Source organism: Dipteris shenzhenensis, chromosome 16, assembly GCF_047967505.1.
Source record: "Dipteris shenzhenensis isolate YYH24624 ecotype China chromosome 16, Dip_SZ_1.0, whole genome shotgun sequence".
NCBI lineage: Eukaryota > Viridiplantae > Streptophyta > Polypodiopsida > Gleicheniales > Dipteridaceae > Dipteris > Dipteris shenzhenensis.
In genome coordinates this window covers 54,116,125-54,140,854 of record NC_141611.1, presented here as the reverse complement: position 1 = coordinate 54,140,854, position 24,730 = coordinate 54,116,125, and the positions used below count along the sequence as shown (strand labels likewise).

At 42.4% G+C, this 24,730-nt stretch overlaps 1 protein-coding gene across 1 annotated transcript in view; it reads left to right on the top strand.

Moving 5' to 3' along the window:
• LOC147893134 (glutathione-disulfide reductase) overlaps positions 1–24,730 on the top strand; it is a 147,235-nt gene that overhangs the window by 40,226 nt on the left and 82,279 nt on the right. Inside the window, exons 3-7 of the mRNA XM_087387095.1 lie at positions 2,316–2,385; positions 2,522–2,593; positions 2,839–3,042; positions 18,876–18,949; positions 19,059–19,142. Of these exons, the coding sequence (XP_087243221.1) occupies positions 2,316–2,385; positions 2,522–2,593; positions 2,839–3,042; positions 18,876–18,949; positions 19,059–19,142 (504 nt within the window). The remainder of the gene's footprint in view (positions 1–2,315; positions 2,386–2,521; positions 2,594–2,838; positions 3,043–18,875; positions 18,950–19,058; positions 19,143–24,730) is intronic.

Here is a 24,730-nt window from a genome sequence, read left to right as displayed (position 1 = left end):
TTTGTGCCCTCCATACAGTACTTAGTCCTTTCAGTTCTCTACACCTGTGAATATTCAGCCCTTTGGGCCAGACATTGTTACAGTTTATTAAGGCCCACTATATTTCCTCCCTCTGATTCTCACACTCACTCCATCGTTCCACTTGTGTTTTGAGTGCATTCTATCAGTTCAGATAGTAGTGAGCAAGAGAGAGAGTGACTTGGGCTATCTCCCTGTTACACCTATGCTCTTATTTGGGGGCTTACTGATGCGGCAATGAACCATCTAGTCCAACATCTTTGATTTAAACAAGGGCATTCCTATTCTATGGGAGATTTCCCATGAGGCAATGATCTTCATAAGAGATTTATGCTTGCTATGGAGAGAGATTCTTTCATGAAGTGATATCTTCTATTTTTAGCATGCAATGTACACCCTCTCATAATTGTCACTCATAGGGAGGCCTTTCATATAGGACTTTCATTAGACATTGATCTTCATTAAAGATTATGCTCTTTGCTATCCTCAGTCTTCTTTTTCTTCTTACTGATGGAAAGGAAATAGAGGGAAATCGAGAAGAGTAACCTCAACTATGAGTAGTAGTTAAGGGAAATTATGGGAGGGGTAGTGGGTAGGGAGAAGAGATGATGGAGGACTATGTGAAGTTTGAAGCAGGTAGGAGATCCTAGCAACAATAGGTGCATCATATTTGAAAAGGTTGGTGGGTTGATAGAAGATGATAGCAAAAAGAAGTTGAGCCTCTTTGATACAGAGTTGTAGAGTTGTGTAATTCTTTGCAAGGGTCTAGGTCCCGAACTTCACTCTAAGGAACCAATTTGGACCCAGCTTTTACTTTATAGGTAGTGGTGGTGCACCCTTGTCTTGGAAATGGTTGGAGCTGGCCAATATCCTTATCTATTGATAGCATTCTTCCGCCCTAGGGTTAATCGTGTGCAGCTAATGGCAGCCCTTTCTTGTATTAGAGGCTTGAGACTGATAGGGCTATACTCATAGGATGGCTACAAGACCTTGGTTGGCAAGTTCTAGTGGATGGAGAGGAGAGTTCTCACCTTTGTGAATATTCTCTGAGAATGTAGAACTATATGTTCCTTTCTCTTATGTTACCATGGTTACCTATGGTACTATTGACATAGGCACGGATGAAGAGTGCATATGAGATCTGGCTTGCTAGCTTTGGCTATGGGAGTGCAAGCTTGTTTCTTAGGCGCAATAGGATGTTGTTGTGCGGAGACATCAAAAATTTCATTCTTAATATACATGGTAGATGCATTAATTATGTGATGATTATGGAGCAAGTTAGGCACATGGACGTGAACCAGTCCCTTAGGCTCCTCGAGGGAATACTTTGGACTTTGTTACCACAATATTCTTTTTAGAGGTAACGTAGATGGCATGATTTGGCAATAGTCTTGCCTTGACTCTCTCTTTCTAGGATATCTAGTTTTTTGCTTTCTTGATCATTTTGCTTTTGTATTTTCATAGGTTGCTTTGATTATAATGGCATAGAGTAGTGTACCCATGGAATACTTTTTTTTTGGGTTTCCTTTAGGTTGCTTCGGGTCATTGTCTGACACTTGTTCAACCATGTTGTTTGTTTTGAGGATCTTTTCCTAGAATTACAAAATAGTACTATACAAGGAATGGATGATTCTTATACAGATAGTGAATCGTTTAAATTGTGGTCTCCTAAGGGCTTGAGAGAGGTTCTTTTCTTAGGGGGTAGCAGGGGTTGTCTTGAGAAAGAAAGAAAGAAAGGTTTATTAACGTCCACAGAAGGCCAAAAAGGGTATGAGACTGAGAAGAACTAAAATTATAAGAGAAAGCACAAAGTGTTTGGTTTAATAAAAAGTTAAAGTTAGCCAACCCAACCTGAATTCGTAAAGTGTTGCATGCAGCTAGTGAACCTTGGCATCCCACATTAGTTCAGATCACACAAATGGCGACTTCATATAGAACTATGCTGAGGGCATGCATAATGTTTTAGAGTTTATTGGGAAGCGTATTTTTGTGATTGTGTGATTGGTCAGTATATTTGACTTTTTGTAATTTGTGATGATAGATATCTTTCATAACAGAAGTGATATACATTATTGACACTGCATGTCATAGATTTTTTCTTAGCAGAAATTTGTACCATATCTTCCATAATAGAAGTGGTATACATTATTGACACTTTTTGCATGTCATAGATTTTTTCTCAGCAGAAATCTGTACCATTCTTTATACATTTTGCTGTAGATATACATAAGATGTTTCTAGAAAGGGAGATTTATGAGGTGCCATCAATCAAATTGGAAACTCCGTTTTTTTGCCAGATGTGTTATCCGGGGTTGTGTGCCGAAAAAGATATTAGTATACGGTGCTTCCTTCAGGGGGGAATTTGAGGTACTCTCAAGGTTGTGGGCATACCGCCATTTGTGTCTGTAGAGTTTTATAAATATTTATGATGCTCCACCATGCTGATTCGTACATTTTATTAAGGACAATATTCTGTCATGCTGTTTTTGGTGTTTTCATAAAGGACTCCAAAAATTTTGGCTGGGACATCGATGGGGAAATTACTTTTGACTGGAAGCGACTTATAGCAAATAAGGTAAGGTGAAAAATTGGACGAGTCCAGAGTTTTTTTCCTAAATCAGCAATTGTTAGGGCTAGCTGGAAAGTGTGAATAGTCTGTGTGAACAAAGAAATAACCTCAATTTTAGTTAGCGAGCTCTTATGAATTTAAAGTACTATGGTTTTATAAATTATTATGCGTATGTACTATGACTTTAGTCACCATTGGTTCATTGGTTGCATAGTGATCACTTCTATAACTGGCATTATTTTGGCTTGCAGAATAAAGAGATCACTCGTTTGAACGGAGTATATAAGAGAATACTTACAAGCGCAGGAGTCTCAATTTTTGAAGGTGAAGGAAGAGTTATAGATCCTCATACAGTGGAAGTAAGCCTTACTGATGGCCAAGTAAAAAGGTTCAGTACTAGGCACATTTTGATCGCAACAGGGAGCCGGGCCGTCATGCTAGACATTCCTGGAAAGGTATATATGCTTTGGTTGTCTCGGCAAATTTTATAGAAAAAAGGTTTCATATCACTTTTTGTTCCCTTTTCTTGAGTTTAATTCCAGTTTTGTGAAATTGTACGACTCCATACTATCTTGTCTTAGCTATTATCTTTATTTCCAGTCTTGCTTGGCTTTGTGGATGGAAACCAGGTTGAGCTTTAGTAGCTATGCTATGGTAGCCCATACCATCTGTTTAAACTCCCTGTTCAAAGAGGTATCTGTTATGAAATGGCTTTTACAAAGCTACCGGCAAAGGACTCTGCATATTAATGGTTTGGAAATCATGAATTCCTATGGGAGCTTCATTGAAAGACTTCATGAATGATAATATATAGAAAAGAAGATGTACCTTTTCCATTTTGCCGAATGGGGAAAGAAGTGGAAAGAAGAGAGAAAGCATGCCCTTGATAGTTGTGTCCACTTGTTCAGAGGCTGATAGGATAGATCAGTGACTTTCTACTGGCCGACTTGCTAATTCACAGTTGTAGGAGCTTTTCGACTTTAATATATGGTGGATCATTTGTGCATGTCAGTTTGGTAGAGGTGAAGTGGAATTTAGGCTGATAGATCAGTGACTTTTTGCTTGTGACTTGGTTAGTCACAGTTCTAGGAGCATTTCGACTTTAATATAGGGTTGATCATCTGTGGATGTCAGTTTGGTAGAGGTGAAGTGGCATTTTTAACAATTGCCATGAATTAGGCACAAAGTAATCCTCCTCACTTGGTTCAATCAGAATGCTAAAGCTGTCAAGGTCCCAGCATAAAATTGTCAGGGAACTTCTTCTCCCCCGCATACCCAGCTTGCTGGTTTGCAGATCAAGACCCTTCAAATCAAATCCTAAAGCTAACAACCAGTGGACTTGCTATCTCCGTGAAAAATATAGAAGCTGTCACGGGGGCGTGCAATTCTAAGTACTTTAATGTACTACAAGACCGTGACAACTTTGGTTTTAAAAGTCCAAGCGTGGGCTTAATAATGTGTAATTAAACGCGGCATGGTGCCTAGCACATAAGTGTAATTAATCCCTAGGCCCAAAGGCATTCCAAGGAATTAAAAGAGTGGTTGTTGGGAAATGATGATGTGGCATTTTTAATGGGCCCCCTAGAGGGCCATGTACCTTCAGTGGCCCCCCTAGAGTTCGAGGTGGCTCTAGTGCTTTCTACATGCTCCTTTGCCATTCCTGGACCTTCCTGGGCCTTCTAAACTTCACATGTGTGGTTTTCTCTCTCATCTTCTCCCTTTGTTGAGATTTTGGATTGGTTTTTCAGCCTCCTTCAGCTGAATTCCGTTTTACTTCATAACTCCTCACCCGTTTGGATTCCTCGACTTCCGTTTGGCCCGATGGCTTCCCCTCTGCCTCCCCTTCGTAGTGATATGCTTTTCCCTCCGTGCGTTTGGTAGAACGGGCAGAGCTGAGCACTTCTTTTGCTGGTCGAATTTGCAAAAGTGGCTTTTTCTGGACCTTTTTGCTTCTACCGCCTCCTGGGCCTCTCCTCTTGCAAAGCTACAGCTTTCTGTTGAATATCGAGTGGTCCCACGCGCTGGTTGACTGGTTTTTCTCAGTTTTGGAGGACTTTCCGGCGATGAAACTTCTCCAAAACCTTCTCAATGCATTCCTCTCTGAAGCACGCTTCTTTTGAGCCCAAGAACTTCCACTCCTTCGCGACAGAAGTGCTTCTTTTCACATTTTTCAGTGGAATTCTTGCTGGTCGGCTCTTGTAAATGCTCTTTCTTCATGCCTTTGCACTCCTCTTTGGCTGAGAATGCAATTGGGCATTGGCTACTATGTCCTTGGCGATTGAGGACTTGGTTCGAGTTTTCAGGGCTTGGTGAGTGATTTTGCTACTGCAATTTCTTTTTGCCATAAGCTATTGGTTGGCCTCGTGTGCCGCCTCTTTCTTGGCTCACAGGTGCCCAGGCAGTGCTACATGAGTCATTCTTTGGTTGGGTACTTTGCTGATTTTATTTTGGAGCTTTGAAAAGCTTTGTGAATGCCATCTGGAAACCACTCATGGAGAGTGCAGCTGGGGTGCAGCGTGATTGCATCTGGACAGCCAATGGAATTGCATTCGGAAAAGAGAATGCCTTTGGGTTGAGCCTATGGGTTAAGTGCACTTATGTGATGGTGTTCTATGCTTGAAAGCCTTGCGAAGGCTTAGTGAATTGGGGCTGCGTGCTCAGTTGCAGGGAAGGTCTCCCAGATGCAACTTGTAATCATTTCACTGTGAAATATAAAGAAATACCGAAAGGGGCGCCACGGTGTTTGGGGGCCAATCGGGTGCACTTGTCTATGTCTGTTGAGCAGGGGCATTCTAGCCTCCATCCCTTTTTCAGTGGTTTTGTTTGTGAACAAATGGGTAAATGCCAAATGGTGATCATGCAATGGTTAATGGTTGTGATATATGCTTTGTGAGCTGTAAATAAGTGCTGAAGTGATTAAAGGTTTAGTTCCATTGCCCTCTGAGTGATTAGAGGCCGGTTTCATTGGTTCCATTGCCGGGATACCACACACTCGTTCTCAAGAGGTGGGCCACGGTAGTTTGGTGGAAGGATATCTTTGCTGCACTTTTTGACAGCTGAATATTACAACCATAAACATGGTGAGTACCCATGAGCAAGAGAGCTCCACAACTCCTCAAAGGAGAAGGCAGGAAAGCCTTAATGATCCAGCTAGTGTACATCTGCAGGGAGCACAACAAATGCCTTTTGAGCAGGCCACACATGAAGCTACAACTGAGCTCAACGGTGATACTAGTTCTAGCAGTGAGTCAGATGATGCTACTATGTTGAATGCACAGCTTGCAAGTGCAGTGACTGCTTTGACTCAGCTGGCTCAAAATTTGGCTCAGATTGTGCAAACAAATGCTAAGAAGAAGAAGAAATGAAGAGAGCACAAGCACGGAAAGAGTGAGTACACACATGCATCAGCTTCTCATGGCGGGCCGCACACTCATGCATCAGTTTCCCATGAGGGACAGCCATCAAAAATGACTCAGAAAGTGACTTCCAAGAGAGAGGAATTGCCCAAAAGAGCACTTGAGAAAGAGGTACAAAAAGTACATAGAGACGATACCCCTTGCTTTCTGCACTGTATCCAACAAATATGCATTTGATGGCTTTATCTGACAATTTGTGCCTAAATTCAACTGGCACATGTGCATAGGCAAGGCATCCAAAGACTCGGAAGTGATCCACTGAAGGCTTCCTGTCATTCCAGACCTCAAAAGGAGTTTTTGTTTTTAAAGCCTTAGTGGGAGCCCTGTTCAAAATGTAATTGGCACACATCAAACCCTCTAACCAGAATTTATGAGGCATGTGTTTGCTTTTCAGCATACATCTGTCCATCTCCATGAGGGTTCTATTTTTCCTCTCAGCTTTGCCATTTTGCTGAGGGGTCAGCTTGACTGTGAGTTGATGCACAATACCCTTTTGTTTGAGGAAAGCATCAAATTCTGCAGATAGGTATTCCCCACCTCTATCCGTGCGTAATATCTGTATCTTGAGCCCGGTTTCATTTTCAACCATGGCTGAAAAGTGTTTAAACACTGTGAACACTTCAGATTTCTTTTTCAGCCCATAAACCCAAGTAAAATTGGAGTAGTCATCAATAAATGTGACAAAGTAGAGATGACCACCCAATGAAGGAGTCCTCATGGGACCACAGACATCACTGTGTATAAGCTGCAATTTGCGAACAGCTTTAACTGAACCATCCTTCTTGAAGGGAAATCTATGCATTTTACCTAAAATGCACCCTTCACAGGCATGTGGAGGAGGTATCTCAAGAGGGGGCAATGCATCAACCATTGAAAATTTCTGAAGTGTCATCAAGCTGTTGTAATTCATGTGGCCATATCTGGCATGCCATAATTCTGCATTTTGCATGGCAACTGTAGGGGAAGAAATTGCCAAAGCATGAGCTGCTCTTTTCTGAAAAATATCAAGCTGAAAAAGCCCACGCAGCAGAGTACCAGATAACATTAAGGCATAGTTAGCTTCCCTGTCCCGGACAGCACATTTGTCATCCTCAAAGATGACCTGAAATCCATCTCTGTTAAGAGTGGACACTGAAAGGAGATTTTTGGTTATGCCAGGCACATATAAAACATCAGAAAGTCTGAAAATTGAGCCATCAATTGCAGTGAGCTCAACTTCTCCTGTGCCACGTACTGAATATGAGGAGTTGTTGGCACAAGTGACTTTCTTACCAACAGGGGGTGGATGCAAGGAAGTAAAGAGACACTTCCTCGAAGTGATGTGCTTGGATGCACCGCTGTCAAAATACCATGTGTTCAGTGTTTCATCAACACTGAAAGCAGATGCATCTGAAGGAGAGTCAAAACTGCAAGTCAAAAATGCATATGTATCATCACTGCATGAAGCTGTACTATCCCGAGCATCTGGAACAGCCAACTTAGAATCAGAAATGCAAGATAAAAAGGCATAATCTTGACCAACAAAGTTGGCTGCAGCATCCCCACTGTCAGATGCACAAGGGGCTGAATCTGAAACAGCCATTCCTGAGCTGTTTTTCTTTTCCTTTGCAATCCTTTTCCTGCATTCTGCTATGTGATGACCTGGCTTTTTGCAGTAGTGACAGAAACCCTTCTTTTTGGGCTTGCTTGCATCACTTTTAGCCTTTTGTGAAGGCTGTCCTGACCCACTGGAAGGCTGATTTGCTGCTGTTTTTGCCTGTCCCTTTGTTTTTGATTTGAATTTTGAGAGCATGGCTTGTTCACCTGCACGTGAAGCCAAATTTTTCCTGGTCTGCTCTTCCTGAAGCAGAAGTCCTATCAGCTCATGAAAAGAAAGAGGATTTGCACCCCCCCTCAATGATAAATTCAGCGAAGTATGAAAGCTGAGATAAGACTCAGGAAGAGAATTCAGAGTGGTTGTAATCATCTCTGAATCAGGAATAATTTCATCTATATTTAACAACTGCTCTCTGAGATCCTGTAGCTTAGTGAGGTGGGCTGACATGGAGTCACCCTCCTCCATATGTGTATTGCTCAACTCTCTTTTTAAAAAAGATACCCTGGCATCATTCCGTGCTGCATACATGCTTTCCAAAATATCCCACGCTGCCCTGGAGGTCTTACACGACCGGATATGCGGAATGATTGATCTTTTCACTGAAAGAGAGATGCAAGACAAGGCTAAGGCATCTCGTGAATCCCATCTCTTTTGCTCAGGAGTATTAACTGTAGCTGCACCAACAACTTGTCCTGCAGCTGCACCTTGTGCACGACCTCTTCCACCTCCTTGGTGAGGAGGGGTAGCAGGTGCAATATCTGCTGGTCGGATTTCATCCCCATTGACATAATCCCATAAATTGCGAGAAATCAGAATATTACGTACCATGAAACTCCAGAGGGAGTAGTTGGTACCATCTAATTTGTCTTCTTGAGAAAGACCACCAAACTGAAAATCATTCTGATTTTGATGGGCCATATCTGAAAAAGGAATTGAAGCAGATACAAGGCTGAATTCCCTTACTGGGAATAAAATGCACAACTCCCAAAAACCACACTCAAGCACGGGCTGTATATGTAACTTAGATTTCTGCACTTGAGCTGTCAGAAATCTGTCCAAGCATAAAACACTCTCCAAAATCTGCCAAAAGTGTTCCAAACACTCCAATAAAGGCAGTATATACTGAATACTCCAAAAAATGCTCCTCCAAACACAAAAGCCCCAATTTGTGGCTAGAAATTGCAGCCAGAAAGGGGTAAAAATGTCAAAAGCCCCAAATCTGCAATTTTAATACAAAAGCCCCAAATTTCAGACAAATCTGCAATTTTGCTCTTGTGATAGCTTCAAAATTGCCCAATGATTGCAATGGCTGCAATCTGCAAAATGCCCCAAATGTTCTTGCAGAATACTTAGCCAAACAATGGCTGTCTGTAAACTCAGCCTGCCAAAAATCACCTGCCAAATCAAAGATGACCTGCCAAGAAACACCTGCAAATCTCTTGTCCAAAACCAAGAAGATACTTGCTGCTTTACTGAGATTCAGTACAGATTTACTGTACTGAATACTGTACGGAAATGCCGTACAGTTTGTACGGCACTGTACGGCAGATACGTCGACGACAGGTACAGTCACGATGTACGGCGCTGTACGGTGTACGGCGCGTAGGTACGGCGAAGTACGGCGTAGATGACGCAACTTTTCGGCGCTGGTACGGCGAAGTACGACTGCAGGTACGGATTTGTACGGAACTGGTACGGAACAGTACTGCAGCAGATGACGAACAGATTCGGCGCTGGTACGGCGGGCGAAATCGTACGGCAGGCGTTAGAAATCCGTACAGTCGTACGGACTGTACGGGCAGATTTGCTGAGGCTGAAAGTCGAGGCAATGGTTGAAGCTTGAGGGAGCAAGGAGCACCAGACTCTTGGACCTGCTCTGATACCAAATGAAGGAACAGAGAGAGATAGAGAGCAAGAGAGTGTGAGAGAGTCGTAAGCTTGGAAGCAGTAGTTGCTCTATAGAGTATGTAAAAAAGAGTACAACACAAAGTAGTGTAGATAAGGTTTTGTCATAGTGACAAAACCTTAGTAGTCACTAACCATAGTTAGTGAACTAACTGCAGTTAGAAGGAAAAACCTCTAAAAGAGGAAAAAGTGCCCCTAACTAACTTATTATATTACATTGGTCACTGCTGAATTATAGATATAATTCCAACACCACATGCACATGATGAAGAGGAAATGAAAAAGACTGAGATGTGCAGAGCATGGGGAAAAATAAAAAATCAGAATTGTTTGTTTTTCTTTGATTCTGGGGCAAAGGCAAAATTCATAACTCCTGATATGGCAGGAAGGCTTGGCATCGAGCCTGAGGAAATGGGGCCATCCGACATGTGTGATATGGCCAACCCTGAACTCAACACACCTGTCACTCCTATCATTGGCAAGTTGAGGATGCATATCCAGGGATATCAGGATGCAGAGGACTTCTACATTATGCCTTTGCCAGAGTGTGATGCTTTGCTTGGGATGCCTTGGATGTACAGGGTGGGGGCTGATGTGCAGATGAGAAACAAGAAGATTTCTTTAACTCATAGAGGCAAAAATCATGTACTTGATGTAAAGTTGAAAGGGGAGTCCATCCCTGTAGTTTCAGCTTCTTGTATTTCCAATGTAATAAAGCGTCATATTTCAGCGTACTTGATTTTTGTCAAAGAGGACAGCCAACCAGTTCAGGAAGGCTCTACTCTTTCTGCTTTAGATAGAGAAAGGGCTGCTTTTATTTCAGATTTTCAGGATTGTTTCTCAGATGCACTTCCTCAAGAATTACCTCCCAAGAGGCCCGAGGATCATCAAATTGATATAATTCCAGGAAGCTCACCGCCTAATATACCTCCCTATCGTGTCAGTAAGGCACAACATGAAGAGATAATGTCACAAGTGAAGGAACTCTTGGAAAAGGAATTAATACAGCCAAGTAAGTCTCCTTACTGTTCCCCTGTGTTGCTTGTGCAAAAGAAGGATGGCAGTTGGAGAATGTGTATTGATTATAGGGCTTTGAATAAAGTCACAATTAAGAACCGTTTTCCAATTCCACGCATTGGTGATATATTGGATCGGTTGGAAGGTTCCTCAATGTTCAGTCGTATTGACCTTAAAAGTGGATACCATCAGATAAGGATACGGCCTGAAGATGTCTACAAGACTGCCTTCCGCACTTCATTTGGCTTATATGAGTTCCTTGTGATGCCTTTTGGTTTGACTAATGCCCCTGCCACTTTCAATAGAATGATGGACATAATTTTTAGAGCACACAGAAAGTTTGTGGGCACTTTCTTCGATGACATCATTGTGTTCTCTAAAAATGAGCAGGAGCACAGGAAACACCTCACTATTGTGTTTCAAGAGTTGAAAAGACACAAGCTATTAATAAACACCAAGAAAAGTGAGTTCTTTATGCATGAGATTCATTTTCTCGGTCATATAGTGTCAAAGGATGGAGTCAAGATGGATCCTGTAAAAGTTGAGGTCATAAGGAGTTGGCCAATTTTGAAAAATCTGCATGAAGTCAGAAGCTTTCTTGGGTTGTGTTCATACTATCGGAGGTTTATAAAGTACTTTGCAGAAATTGCTTCTCCCTTGCATGCTTTACAAAAGAAAGCTGTACCGTTTCGGTGGGGACCAAAGGAAAATGCAGCTTTTGAAGAGCTGAAGCAAAAATTGTGTTCAGAACCCGTTATTATCTTGCCAGATCTTGCAAAACCCTTCGTTGTAACTTGTGATGCATGTGGGAACAGCATAGGAGGCACTTTGATGCAGGATGGCAGAGTGGTTGCATAACATGCTTTGACCACATGGAAACATTACCTTCTTGGAGCTGATTTTTATGTGCAAACTGATCATCAGTCACTTAGATATTTTCTCACGCAGAGAAAATTATCTGAAAAGCACATGAGATGGGCTAACTTCCTCTCAATGTTTCATTTTCAAATTGTACATGTGCCGAGTAACAAAAATGTCGTGGCTGATGCACTTTCCAGGAAACCACAGCCTGAAGCAGTCTCCAAGAAACTCAGTGTTTCAGCAGTGAGCATTGCTTACAACAATGTGTTAGATGTGATGAAAGATCAGTATGTCAATGATGCTGATTTTTCAACTATTTATGATCAGCTTTCTGATGGTCAAAGGCATGATCACTATATGTTGAAAGAGGGTTTCATTTTGACTCATGGACGACTCTGTGTCACTGATCAGATGCGACAGAAAGTCATAATGGAAAGTCATGCTCCTCCATATGCAGGACATAGGGGAATTACAGCAACAATTACAGCAGTGGAGCAATACTTTTATTGGCCATCTTTGAGGAAAGATGTGGAAGAATATGTGAGAACATGCATGGTTTGTCAGAAAGTAAAGTTTGACAGGCAGAAGGCACCTGGGTTGTTACACCCTTTGCCAATTCCGGATAGACCATGGCAAAGCATAGCTATGGATTTTGTGTTTGATCTTCCACGTACTCCTACTGGACATGATGGATTGTGGACAATAATTTGCAGGTTTCGCAAACAAGCCCACTTTGTGCCAGTAAGAAAGAAAATTACAGCAGATCAAATGGCCAAATTGTTTTTGCAGCATGTCTTCAAGTATCATGGGATGCCTGAATCCATAATCAGTGATAGAGATCCGAGGATGACCAGCCTCTTTTGGAGAGGACTGTTTGAAAATATGGGCACTACGCTGAATATTTCGTCATCTTTTCACCCTCAGTCTGATGGACAGTCGGAGCAGGAAAACTCTACCATCTTGGATATGTTTAAATGCTATGTCTTAGACCACAAAAGCAAATGGGAGCATTATTTGCCTTTGCTGGAATATGCTTACAATAATACGGTGCACACATCCACAGGTAAAGCAGCTTTTGAAATAGTGGAAGGTGCCAGGAAGATACCTCCCATTTTGCATACAAAAGAGAAAATCTTCGAAGCTGATCGTTTTGTGGAAAGCCTTGAAGAGGCTTACAAGAAGATCAAATATGCCTTGCAAAGAAGTCAAGACAAGTAGAAAAGAGCAGCAAATAAGCACCGCAGGGAATTGGTATTCATAGAAGGTGATTGGGTTTTGCTGCGTTTTCAGAAGGCAAGGCTGAAAAATAAGAAAGGCAAGGAAAGGTTGTACACAAAGCTGAACATGCGTTACTATGGTCCTTTCCAGGTTTCTGAAAAGATAAACGAGGTAGCTTACAGGCTGAAGTTGCCTCCGCATTGGAAGATACATAATGCCTTTCATGTGAGCTTATTAAAGCAATATCATGGAGATATTCCCAAGGATGTACTTGATGAGGTGCAGCCTGAAGTGGAAGAACAGGATGAACTTCTAGTCCCAGAGCAGATTCTGGCACACAGAGATAGAAAGCTCAAGGGTAAAGTTAGAAAGCTCAAGGGGGGTAGCACCTCCACTCCCTCAGTACAGACGGGCTCACTGTGATTTCATGAGGTCGCTTGATGACACTGTATGTTTCATCCGAGATACTGAGCTGACAGTATTTCTGCTGTGAGACTTCATGATATTGATGCATCTTGACTATTGATCACCGAGGATCACATAGATTTTAAGCAGTATATATGGATGGATGCATGCCTCTCCTAGCGATATTTTCACTGTCTCTGTATACTATAGCTGCGGCTTTCTTGTATACTCTTTTATGCTATATTTCATGCTCGCTCCTGTGTTTTGGGGCAGCAAACTGTGGTTTGCTGTTTCAAGAGAGGGGTATGTCACGGGGGCGTGAAATTCTAAGTACTTTAATGTACTACAAGACCGTGACAACTTTGGTTTTAAAAGTCCAAGCGTGGGCTTAATAATGTGTAATTAAAGGCGGCATGGTGCCTAGCACATAAGCGTAATTAATCCCTAGGCCCAAAGGCATTCCAAGGAATTAAAAGAGTGGTTGTTGGGAAATGATGATGTGGCATTTTTAATGGGCCCCCTAGAGGGCCATGTACCTTCAGTGGCCCCCCTAGAGTTCGAGGTGGCTCTAGTGCCTTCTACATGCTCCTTTGCCATTCCTGGACCTTCCTGGGCCTTCTAAACTTCACATGTGTGGTTTTCTCTCTCATCTTCTCCCTTTGTTGAGATTTTGGACTGGTTTTTCAGCCTCCTTCAGTTGAATTCCGTTTTACCGTTTTACTTCATAACTCCTCACCTGTTTGGATTCCTCGACTTCCGTTTGGCCCGATGGCTTCCCCTCTGCCTTCCCTTCGTAGTGATATGCTTTTCCCTCCGTGCGTTTGGTAGAACGGGCAGAGCTGAGCACTTCTTTTGCTGGTCGAATTTGCAAAAGTGGCTTTTTCTGGACCTTTTTGCTTCTACCGCCTCTTGGGTCTCTCCTCTTGCAAAGCTACAGCTTTCTGTTGAATTTCGAGTGGTCCCACGCGCTGGTTGACTGGTTTTTCTCAGTTTTGGAGAACTTTCCGGTGATGAAACTTCTCCAAAACCTTCTCAATGCATTCCTCTCTGAAGCACGCTTCTTCTGAGCCCAAGAACTCCCACTCCTTCGCGACAGAAGTGCTTCTTTTCGCATTTTCAGTGGAATTCTTGCTGGTCGGCTCTTGTAAATGCTCTTTCTTCATGCCTTTGCACTCCTCTTTGGTTGAGAATGCAATTGGGCATTGGCTACTATGTCCTCTTGGCGATTGAGGACTTGGTTCGAGTTTTCAGGGCTTGGTGAGTTGTGATTTTGCTACTGCAATTTCTTTTTGCCATAAGCTATTGGTTGGCCTCGTGTGCCGTCTCTTTCTTGGCTCACAGGTGCCCAGGCAGTGCTACATGAGTCATTCTTTGGTTGGGTACTTTGCTGATTTTATTTTGGAGCTTTGAAAAGCTTTGTGAATGCCATCTGGAAACCACTCAAAGAGAGTGCAGCTAGGGTGCAGTGTGATTGCATATGGACAGCCAATGGAATTGCACTCGGAAAAGAGAATGCCTTTGGGTTGAGCCTATGGGTTAAGTGCACTTATGTGATGGTGTTCTATGCTTGAAAGCCTTGCGAAGGCTTAGTGAATTGGGGTTGCGTGCTCAGTTGCAGGGAAGGTCTCCCAGATGCAACTTGTAATCATTTCATTGTGAAATATAAAGAAATACCGAAAGGGGCGCCACGGTGTTTGGGGGCCAATCGGGTGCACTTGTCTATGTCTGTTGAGCAGGGGCATTCTAGCCTCCATCCCTTTTTCAGTGGTTTTGTTTGTGAACAAATGGGTAAATGCCAAATGGTGATCATGCAATGGTTAATGGTTGTGATATATGCTTTGTGAGCTGTAAATAAGTGCTGAAGTGATTAAAGGTTTAGTTCCACTGCACTCTGAGTGATTAGAGGCCGGTTTCATTAAGCGTTGCAGGAACGTCCGTGCTTCTTGGCGGTGGCTTGACATCCTGTCATAGTTTTTTCCTTACGTTTCGATACGGCATATGGATATGGGCTTATGGCAGTATGGAAAAATGCCCCTGGCTGGACCATACGTGGCCCTAAGTTTTCATACTTTCAAAATATAAGGTATAGGAAATTTTATTAACAAGTTCAAGTTTCAAGTTTCAACTACTTACGCATTCCAAATATATATCTAAAGCCATAAACAGATTAGAGAATCTTCAATGTAGATCCAACAGGGTACTGGAGACACTCCAGGGGACTGAAGGCACAGCATTAGAAGCCTGTGCAAACTTCTAGTCTCCAGATGGCTGGCTGCAAAAGGTTCTTCGAGTGCGAAAGTCTCTAGATGTCTGACTGGTCCATGGCTTTTCGTGTGCAAAAGGATCCACGAACAGCGCGGAAGAAGTGAGAAGTCAAAACAAGGGCATTTGGCCCCCCAAAAAAGAGGTCACGTCTTTTTTTCAAACGTTTGCATACGTTAGGTATCTTTACCGTACGGGTATGGAAAAACTATGGATCCTATCGTCCCTTCCTCCTATATGGCGCACAAGGTGTAGATATCCTGCCAGATATCAACGGGGTGGCTTGCTGGCCACATCACTAGAGTGCAATGGGCGACCCAACTGTTCTAGGCGTGATGCAGGACACTGTTTCCCACACACTGTCCTCTGGAGAGGGTACCGCTGCTGACAAGAGGGAGGAGTCATGTCTTGAATCTCAATCTGGAGGCTCTACCCCTGGATCTTGTAGGCTGGTATAACTGTGTCGAGCCTCCCTCTGTCAGCCAGGCTTCCAGAGGGAGGCTCCTTTGTGCTGCGGGACAGCTCCACATGCCATGTGGGATCGTCTCGAGGTCTCTATCCTCACAAGGGAGGCCTCTCCCATCCACGCGCATCATCTCCAACCATGGGCCGATGGGTGACTCCCCTTGGGCCACCATCCAGAGGAAGTACAGAACCTTCCGGGTATGGATGCTGGTCCATAAATGTGACCAAAATCTGGCGATGAGCTCCTATGGCACTTACTGCTTGACCCCGTGGTGCTCTCTCAAGAGGGTCGAGGTGGTTGCCTCGATTTGAAGATGGCGTCCAATGTTGGGGGGGGGGGGGAGGGGGGAGAGGATTACCAAAAGGCGAGCGACAAAAAGCAAGCGAGCCAAAAACAGCGAGCAATAAAAAACAATAAAAGATTTATAAATCCCCCATTTCAGTAGCAAAAAATAATAACTTATTCAAAAGTCCATATGTTTCCTCAATGCTAGAAGGTTAAATATGCATATAACTTTATAGCCACTAACACTAATTTCACATCATCCATGAGATAGTTTGTATGTTCAATTTCCAATTCATTGTTTGTATTAAAGACAAACCCTACAGTAACTGCAATCAAGTTCTCTCTTTTCACTAGAGTAATTGAGATCATCAATGCAACCTACCACACAGATGGGGTGTTTCCAAGGACTAGTCTAGATTCCATGCATATGTAAATGCTTAGCTTTTTTAACTCTGTTCACTCTTGGAATGAAACCCATGTTTCTTTGTTACTGCAAAAATATCCTTCCCTAATGATTTATTCTTACCTCCCACTAATCTAACCAATGCAAGAAATTAACCACAAATTCATATTTTGGTGCATTAAATTTTACTAGATGGTGCACAAAGACATGATAATTTTCACATTCATGTATTTTTGCAAGATGTCAACATATGATTTTTTTGGCCCAAAAGATGAGTTTTTAACATCCCTACATCTTTTTATTGTCAAATATAAATGGCATAATGTGACATATCAAATCAAATGACAAGGCATGATTTAGATCAATATCATGCCTTTTTGCACCATCTAACAAAATTGTGTGCATCAGAATATGAGTTTTGTGAAATTCTGTCCAATTTTTCGCACCAAGTTTAAAGCAAGGTTTTCCATAATGGAGAGCGAGAAGACACTGTCTATTTTGGCAAAAAAAAAACCAAAATTTAACATCCTTTACCTTTTAATTGCACTCTGGGGATCACTCTTCATAAACCCATAAAGCATGTGCAAGCAAGCATGTATTAAAAATTACCCCTATTCTTGCAATTTTACATTTTCTTATGTAAATGGTTGAACCCATGTATGTGTTTGCATTTTAAAACTCTACATATATAAATTACATTAAGTTGCTATTTTATAAATCCCCTCATGCACACAAACAACATGTAAGTCCGCGCACTAAAAAATACTCTCAATGCACTAAAGTGCTATGTTACATGTTTATTAGTAACCCCCAAGATAATTGCTAAACCCAAATGGGATCATGTTACAATAGTCCTTAACTTTAGACTACTCAATTCCAAGAAATGTGACACATAACCACTCTTTTGAATACTTTATACTTCAAGCAATTATTTTATAAAAAACTCAGATTTTTTCTTTGCTTGCTTGATTTTTCAATCACTTCAACTAATTGTCGCTCGCTTTTTCTCGCTCGCTCTATTGACTGCCTCGGCGGAGAAATGGGCGTGCTTGGGCCGCGAATAGACACAGGATCAAGCCGCACTGAAAAACTGGGGTTGGGGGGTTGCTACTCACACTGGGGTTGGAGAGAAGTAGAACGGACTGGGGGGAGTGCGAGTAGGCCGGGGGGCAATGGGATGCGTGGCGTGCTGAGGTGTGGGGAGAGGGGAACAGGAGGAGGGTGGCAGGGAGATCCCGTTAGGGACCATGTTTGAGTGTGAATTTTGCAAGCTCTTGCAAGTACCGAATAATTGTTTCAGAGAAGTTAGTAGATGATAATCTTTACAGTGGATTTCTAAGCTAGTGAGCTGGTGATCGAACTCATTACATGTTCGTCCCCCATATTATGTATAGCCCAGAAATGGGCTTGTCCATGAAATCCTATGTGAAAATGGAAATTGTTTTGCATTGAAAAGCACATCTGTACATAGCCTGGTATCCTCATTGGCTTGGGGAACTGTGCAGACTGCCTCTGGCATGAGGTTTCCTGCTTTGGATGCTCCCCTCATTGATGTTAACAAACATCCTTCCAACCTTTACTGGTTGCAGCTTTTATGAGGCCACCTGCCGCTCTGATACTGTGTGACAGTGTGCATCAGCACATGAAGACAATTTGTGCATGAGGAGTGGAAGACAATTGTGCATGAGGTGCGGTGGGCATTTTTTAAACTTCCAAGACAAATCAGTGATATGAGTTAGCCAATTATTCAAAGATTGGCTGACCAAAACAAATATGCAGACCTGCTCATAGTTGAGCAAACTGGTGGCTCATTTATGGTGGTGCTCATAGCCAAATATGGAGGAAAGATAAATTTTCAAAGATGTCGATATGCCTGGCCAAAATAACATGTATGACGTGAGCCCTTAGAGTGGACACATTGTACATTCATACCTTGAACAGACAGAGCGAATGAAGAAAGTAGGGACTGCATGAAGTCTTACTCGTTGGTAGTTTTGGATGTGTTGATAATCAACGTGGGCTGCTTTTGAGAGGGCTTTGTGTATGGATTCCAACGGGTATGGTGGAGGTGGTAACAAAGCAAGGCGCACACGTGGAAGCAAACTGAAGCAAACAAGTGTTTTGTTTTTAAAATCAAGAAAACGGACAGGGTATGTTTTCCCTTTATGAATAAATGCGTGGTTTAAACATGCCAGTTTGTTTGCTAGTCTTGGAGAGCTATATCCTTCATATGACTCTGGAGAATTATCTTAAAACCTGGAAATGTGTGTTATATGGTTAATGATAATTGATGCTGGATTCATCATCCTAATTGTTCAGTGCTTGATCTGCTGCTTAAGTCTGCTTTGTGTTTGCGAGCTCTCCATACACTTCATAATCTGAAACCAAGCTTTCGCTTGGTGTTTGAAAAACATGAAGATTGTGATGTAAGTGTTTCACTGCTTATGAATCAGGAGCTGGCAATCACCTCTGATGAGGCGTTAAGCTTGGAAGAATTTCCCAAGCGAGCAGTGATTGTTGGTGGCGGGTATGAGCAATTTATTGGATACTCTTTTTTAAAGATGGATTGTAATTTTGATGAGGCCAATTATGTTTCATAGTTTCTTGACACTAACATTAGTGTTTTTTTACAACAGCTATATTGGTGTTGAGTTTGCTGGTATCTATAATGGAATGGGATCAAAGGTTAATCTCTTGTATAGGAAGGATACTCCACTGAGGTATGCTCTTAAGAACATGGATTTAAGAAAGATAATGATAATTTGCATGTTTCAAGATTTTCTCATTGTAGATTGCAAAGCTTAAGTATTTTCATGCTTAAGAACGGAAGAAGGAGAGAGAGAGACAGAGAGCCACAAGTTTTGGTGGGTGCAGAACCACCCTAATCTTCTTTTTCATTCATTTATATATGTGTTTGAGTATTGTACATAACCGAGGTAAAGGCACAGTGACCTTTAACCCCCACACCCTTTTGGCAAGTATACTTCAGTGTGTTATCATGAGATGGGTAAGTGTCCAACTAGTGTTTCTTCCAGTGCATTTTCTGAACCTTTTATAAGCTACTTATTTTCATTGGCTTATGACCATTAAGTAGAGAAGTATGAGATTCACTTGAAGATAGGTATGCTAGTTCTGTTTGCAACTACTTACAGATGAGGTTTTGTAGGACTAGAAACCAATTCATGCAGTAACTCATGCCTAGGCTTTAAGGAGGATAAGTTGGATGGCACCAACTACTCCTTGTGGAGTTTCATGGTTTGCAATATCTTGACTGGCAGACATCTTTGGGATTATGTCAGTGGAGATGAAGCAAGACCAGATACAGCGACTACACGTGTCACTCCTACAGCTGGAGGTAGGGGTAAAGGTACAAATGCAGCACAAGTAGTTGGAGCAGTTGCTCCAGGAGCTCCCACAGCAGAGTAAAAAAGATGGGACTCTAGAGATGCACAAGCTCTTTCAGTAATTTCTCTTTCTGTCAAGAGGTTCATTATACCTCATATTTGGTCATGCAAGACATCTATGGCAGCTTGGGAGATACTAGAGAGTATGTTTGCAGCAAGAAATGATGCCAGGGTTTCCTTTTTGAAGCGAGAACTTTCCGATACGCATATGGAGGAGGAAGATTCCATGAATTTTCACCTCACAAAGCTTCAGGACCTTAGGGAACAATTGCTGAATATTGATGAAGTCATTTCAGATTCAGAGATGATCACCACTACTCTGAACTCTCTTCCTGAGTCCTATCTCGGTTTCCACATCTCGCTGAATTTGTCATTGAGGGGGGGGCAGCAATCCTCTCTCTTTTCATGAGTTGGTAGGACTTCTGTTGCAGGAGGAACAAACTCGCAGAAATATGGCAACCCGGGCTGGCGAGCATGCTATGCTCTCCAAGTTCAAGTCCAAGGGTAAAGGGCAGCAAAAGCCACATGCCAATCAGCCCACGCATCAGCATAAAGCTGACTCTGGACAGCCTTCGTATAAGGCAAAGGGTGATACAAATAAGCAGAAAAAGAAAGGCATATGTCATTGTTGCAAGAAGCCAGGTCATTATATTGGAGAGTGCAAGAAGCGCATAGCCAAAGAGAAGAAAAGGGATTCCGGTATGGTTGTGTCAGATGCATCAGTTCCACATTCTCATGATGAAGGAGATGTTGCAGCCAACTTTGTTGAAGAGCACTATGCCTTTCTATCTTGCACTTCAGATTTTTCAGTGGGTGGTTCTGATATTACAGCCACTGATAATGATGACCCATATGCTTTCTTGACTTGCAGTTATGATCCTTCAAAGGATGCATGCTCTTTTATTAGCGTCGATGAGACACTTCATACTTGGTATTTTGACAGTGGTGCTTCAAAGCACATCACTTCCAAGAAGAGTCTGTTTGTATCTCTGCATTCTCCACCCACTAAAAAGAAGGTAACTTGTGCGAATAACTCTTCTTATTCAGTGTGTGGAGTGGGAGACATTATTGTCACATCCACTGATGGCACAAATTTCAGAATTTCATATGTTCTCTATGTGCTAGGGATAAAGAAGAATTTGCTTTCAATGTCCTCACTCCATAGAGGAGGATTTCAGGTTGTTTTTTATGATGACAAGTGTGCAGTCAGAGACAAAGAGAATGACTATGCTTTGATGTTGTTTGGCACTTTGTATCAGGGTCTTTTTCAGCTTGATCTATATGAAAAAGGATCCCATCTTGCATTATCAGTTAACACTCCCATTGCTGCGATGCAGAATGCACAAGGGAACATTCTAACAGCTCCATTCATGTCAGTTCAAGGTGACACAGCAGACACTTTCTCTAATTAAACTGGAATCTGGACATTTTTGACAGCTTTGCAAGGCACAATGGACCGCCAACAGCAGGAGATACATCAGCTTTCACTGAAATGCCAACATCTAGAATACAAAAATGCAGATTTGGAGCAAAGTGTGGCCATGCAAGAGAGCTCCATAGCCAGCTTGGAGCAAAAGACTGTTATCCAAGAGGAGAAAGTTGCTGAAATGAAACAGATCTTGGAAAAAATGAGGGCAAATATGACGCAACAGCCTCAATTAGATTGCAAGCAAGATATAGGCACCTCGGGGACATGGGCAAATAAGGTAGTAAATGGGCATGCTCAGACAAATGCACACATAGAAAAGGGAAAAAAAATAGAAGAAGGGATAGATGCCAATGAGTACAAAGAGAGAGAAAAAAGGTCACAAAATATTGTCTTACGGGGTCTATCTGAAAAAGAAAAAGAAACACCTCTCTCACTTGCAAAGGACATAGAAGACTTTTTTGCTGAGCACTTTGCCATGCAAGAGGTTGTGGTCTTTGGGGCACACCGGGTAGGAAGAAAGAGGGATGAAAATTCAAGTCATCGGGCAATTGTTTGCACAATGCTTGACACACGTAAGAGAGAAATCATCTTGGACAGCAGCAGGATTTATTTAAAAGGAACACCTTCTATGTGACAGAAGACCGCACCCCTATGCAACAAGAAGAAAGGAGACGTATGTATGAGACCCGAGTCAAAAAAAGAGAGCAAGGAGTTGAACAAGCTCAATAGGAACGCGAGGCCTATGGGACTTAGAAGAAGCTGAAAGTCATGTTTTGGAATTGTAGAGGCTTTCCTTGGCATAAAGGAGCTGGTTTGAATGAAGTGCTACATGATGCAGACATTATCTTTCTTGCAGAGACTTGGGAAAGGGATATACGCAGGATTCCTAAAATGGATGGCTATTTGGTGCACTCCGTCTGGCAAAAGCAATCAGGCCTACGAGGGCAGGGAGGGGTAGCATACATATACAAAGACCATATACACGACAAGATCTCTATGGTCAAAGATGACATCCATAAGCGCTACATATGGGTTATGGTAAAAGGAAGCCCTTTACCATTGTATATTGCAGGATGCTACATTCCTCATAGAGAATCCCCCTTCTACTAGAGGCATGAGCTTGACCCATCCCAGCCATTTGGGGACCTATGCTTAGATATTGCTATGTTCAGCAAACAAGGAAATGTTATGCTTATTGGGGACCTAAATGCACGCATAGGAGACTCACAATTTCAATATCCCACACAGCAAGAATACATAAAGGAGCATGAGATAGACATTGACCCCAGCTGGTGTAGATGCTCGAAGGATAAAGTGGTGAATGCACATGGTACAACGTTGGAGCATTTGATGAATGGTATGCACATGTTGGTGGTAAATGGCACAGCCCTTTTCCCAAAATCTAATTCCCCTACTTGTTTCCGTGCCAGTGGGGGGGCTAGTGTAATTGACTATGCATTGATTCATCTGGAAGCTTGCAATCTTATACACAATTTCTCACTTGGCCCGAAATCTCTTGATTCGGATCACATACCACTCTATGTAGAGCTTAATATATTGCTGGCCAAGGCAATTTTGGAGGAGCATAAAGCAGCTGAGTGTGGCTATCAGGTGAACGAGGCAAAAAAGGTGGAATATGCTGAAAGTTTAGAAGCATGTCTGCTGAGAAAACAGAAATTTGGTTGGGCACAATTGAAGAATGCCATTCTCACCACAGCTAAGACAGTTTTAGGGTGCAAAAAGAACAGTAAAGAGCGTAAGAAAGGGCTGCCATGTAATGACTGGTTTGATACTGAATGCAAGGCAGTTAGGAGTGCACTAAAGGGGATTCCAATGGGAGATGAAAGAAGAGCAGCCGAGAAGCAGTTCCATGCTCTCACATGTAAAAAGAGGCGTGTTTATATTGAGAAAAAGGAATGGTCAGATGCAATTGATATTGTCAAGAACCCTAGAAGAGCATGGAAAGGAGTTAAACAAAGGCCAAATGACATCATGGGAGATTTTACAGAAATAGAGATGCTTGAGTATGTTCAACAACTCTACATGCATCCCAAGGCTCGGCCCATGGCGAGCATGTCTCTCAGTGGTAATACTCAAGGTATTTTCTCATTGGAAGATGTGCAAGATGGCCTAAAGAAAATGGAAAATGGGAAGGCAGCAGACACTATACACCTCACAGCAGAACTCATTAAGTGGTCCAATGAACACACGCAAAGGCACATAGTAATGGCACTAAACCAAGCATTCGTGTATGGTTTCCCAACCGATTGGCAAGAGAACTGGATCAAGCCAATTTACAAGGGAGGTGACCGCAATCAAGTGTCAAACTACAGAACCATTATGGTATGCTCTACTCTAGCCAGGCTATATAGTACAATAGTAGAGGCAAAGCTGAGTGCTTGGGCAGAGAAAGAAAGGAAGAGGGCAATGGGACAAGCGGGTTTCAGGCCCAAAGACTCCACTGTGGATCATCTAGTTACTCTCCGAGTGTTGATGGAGGACAGCCGCCTTAAGGGGAAAAAGGGAAGGCACTCTTTTGTTGCTTCATTGATTTTAAGAAGGCATTCGATACGGTGCCTAGGGATGTGCTATGGGAGAGAATGGAATGCATAGAAGTGCCTCAGGAAATAAGGTTTGCTGTCTTTAGACTTTATGAGAAAGTAAAATGTCAATTAAAATGTAAGGATGGGATGTCACAAGAATTTTATAGCAATATGGGGGTCAAACAAGGATGCCCACTCTCACCCACCTTGTTTGGTTTATGCATTGATAGACTTGAGGAACTGATGCACACAGAAGCAGGTAAAAGAGGGTTGTCCAGCCTCTACCTAGCAGATTTTGAGATTCACTTGCTTCTTTATGCGGATGATGTGGTTGTTTTCACCAATAGTGAGGGTAAGATGCAACAACTGATGGATATCCTCAGCATGTTCTGTTCGGAAAGTGGGCTGGCTGTGAATGTTTCCAAAACTAAACTCATGATAGTCAAGACTATACAGCCAAGTAATCCCCCTTCAATCTCATATATGGGTCAACTTGTTGATACAGTGCACTCATTCAAATACTTAGGCATTGAAATTCCAGCCAATAACAAATGGAGCAGCTGTGTGCAACGGAGAATTGATGCAGGATGGGGAAAGTATTATCAATTTGAAAATGACTGCAGCAATACCAACACAAGAAGGTGGCAAGTACGAAACATGATTTTTGGGGCATATGTGGTACAAACAGTGCTCTATGGGGTAGAGGTGTGGGGGGGGAGTATACCATCATCAAAATGGAATGATGTAGAAAAAATGCAGAAATCTTTCATTAGAAGACACCTTGGCATCCACACCCTACTCTCTCCTACTCCTAGAGGCAGGATGCATACCCATAGAGTTGCATGCCTTGAAGAGAGTACTCAGATACATCACAAAGGTCAAGCGCATGAATAATGAAAGGCTGCCAAAGAGGGCATGGGTAGAAAGTCAAA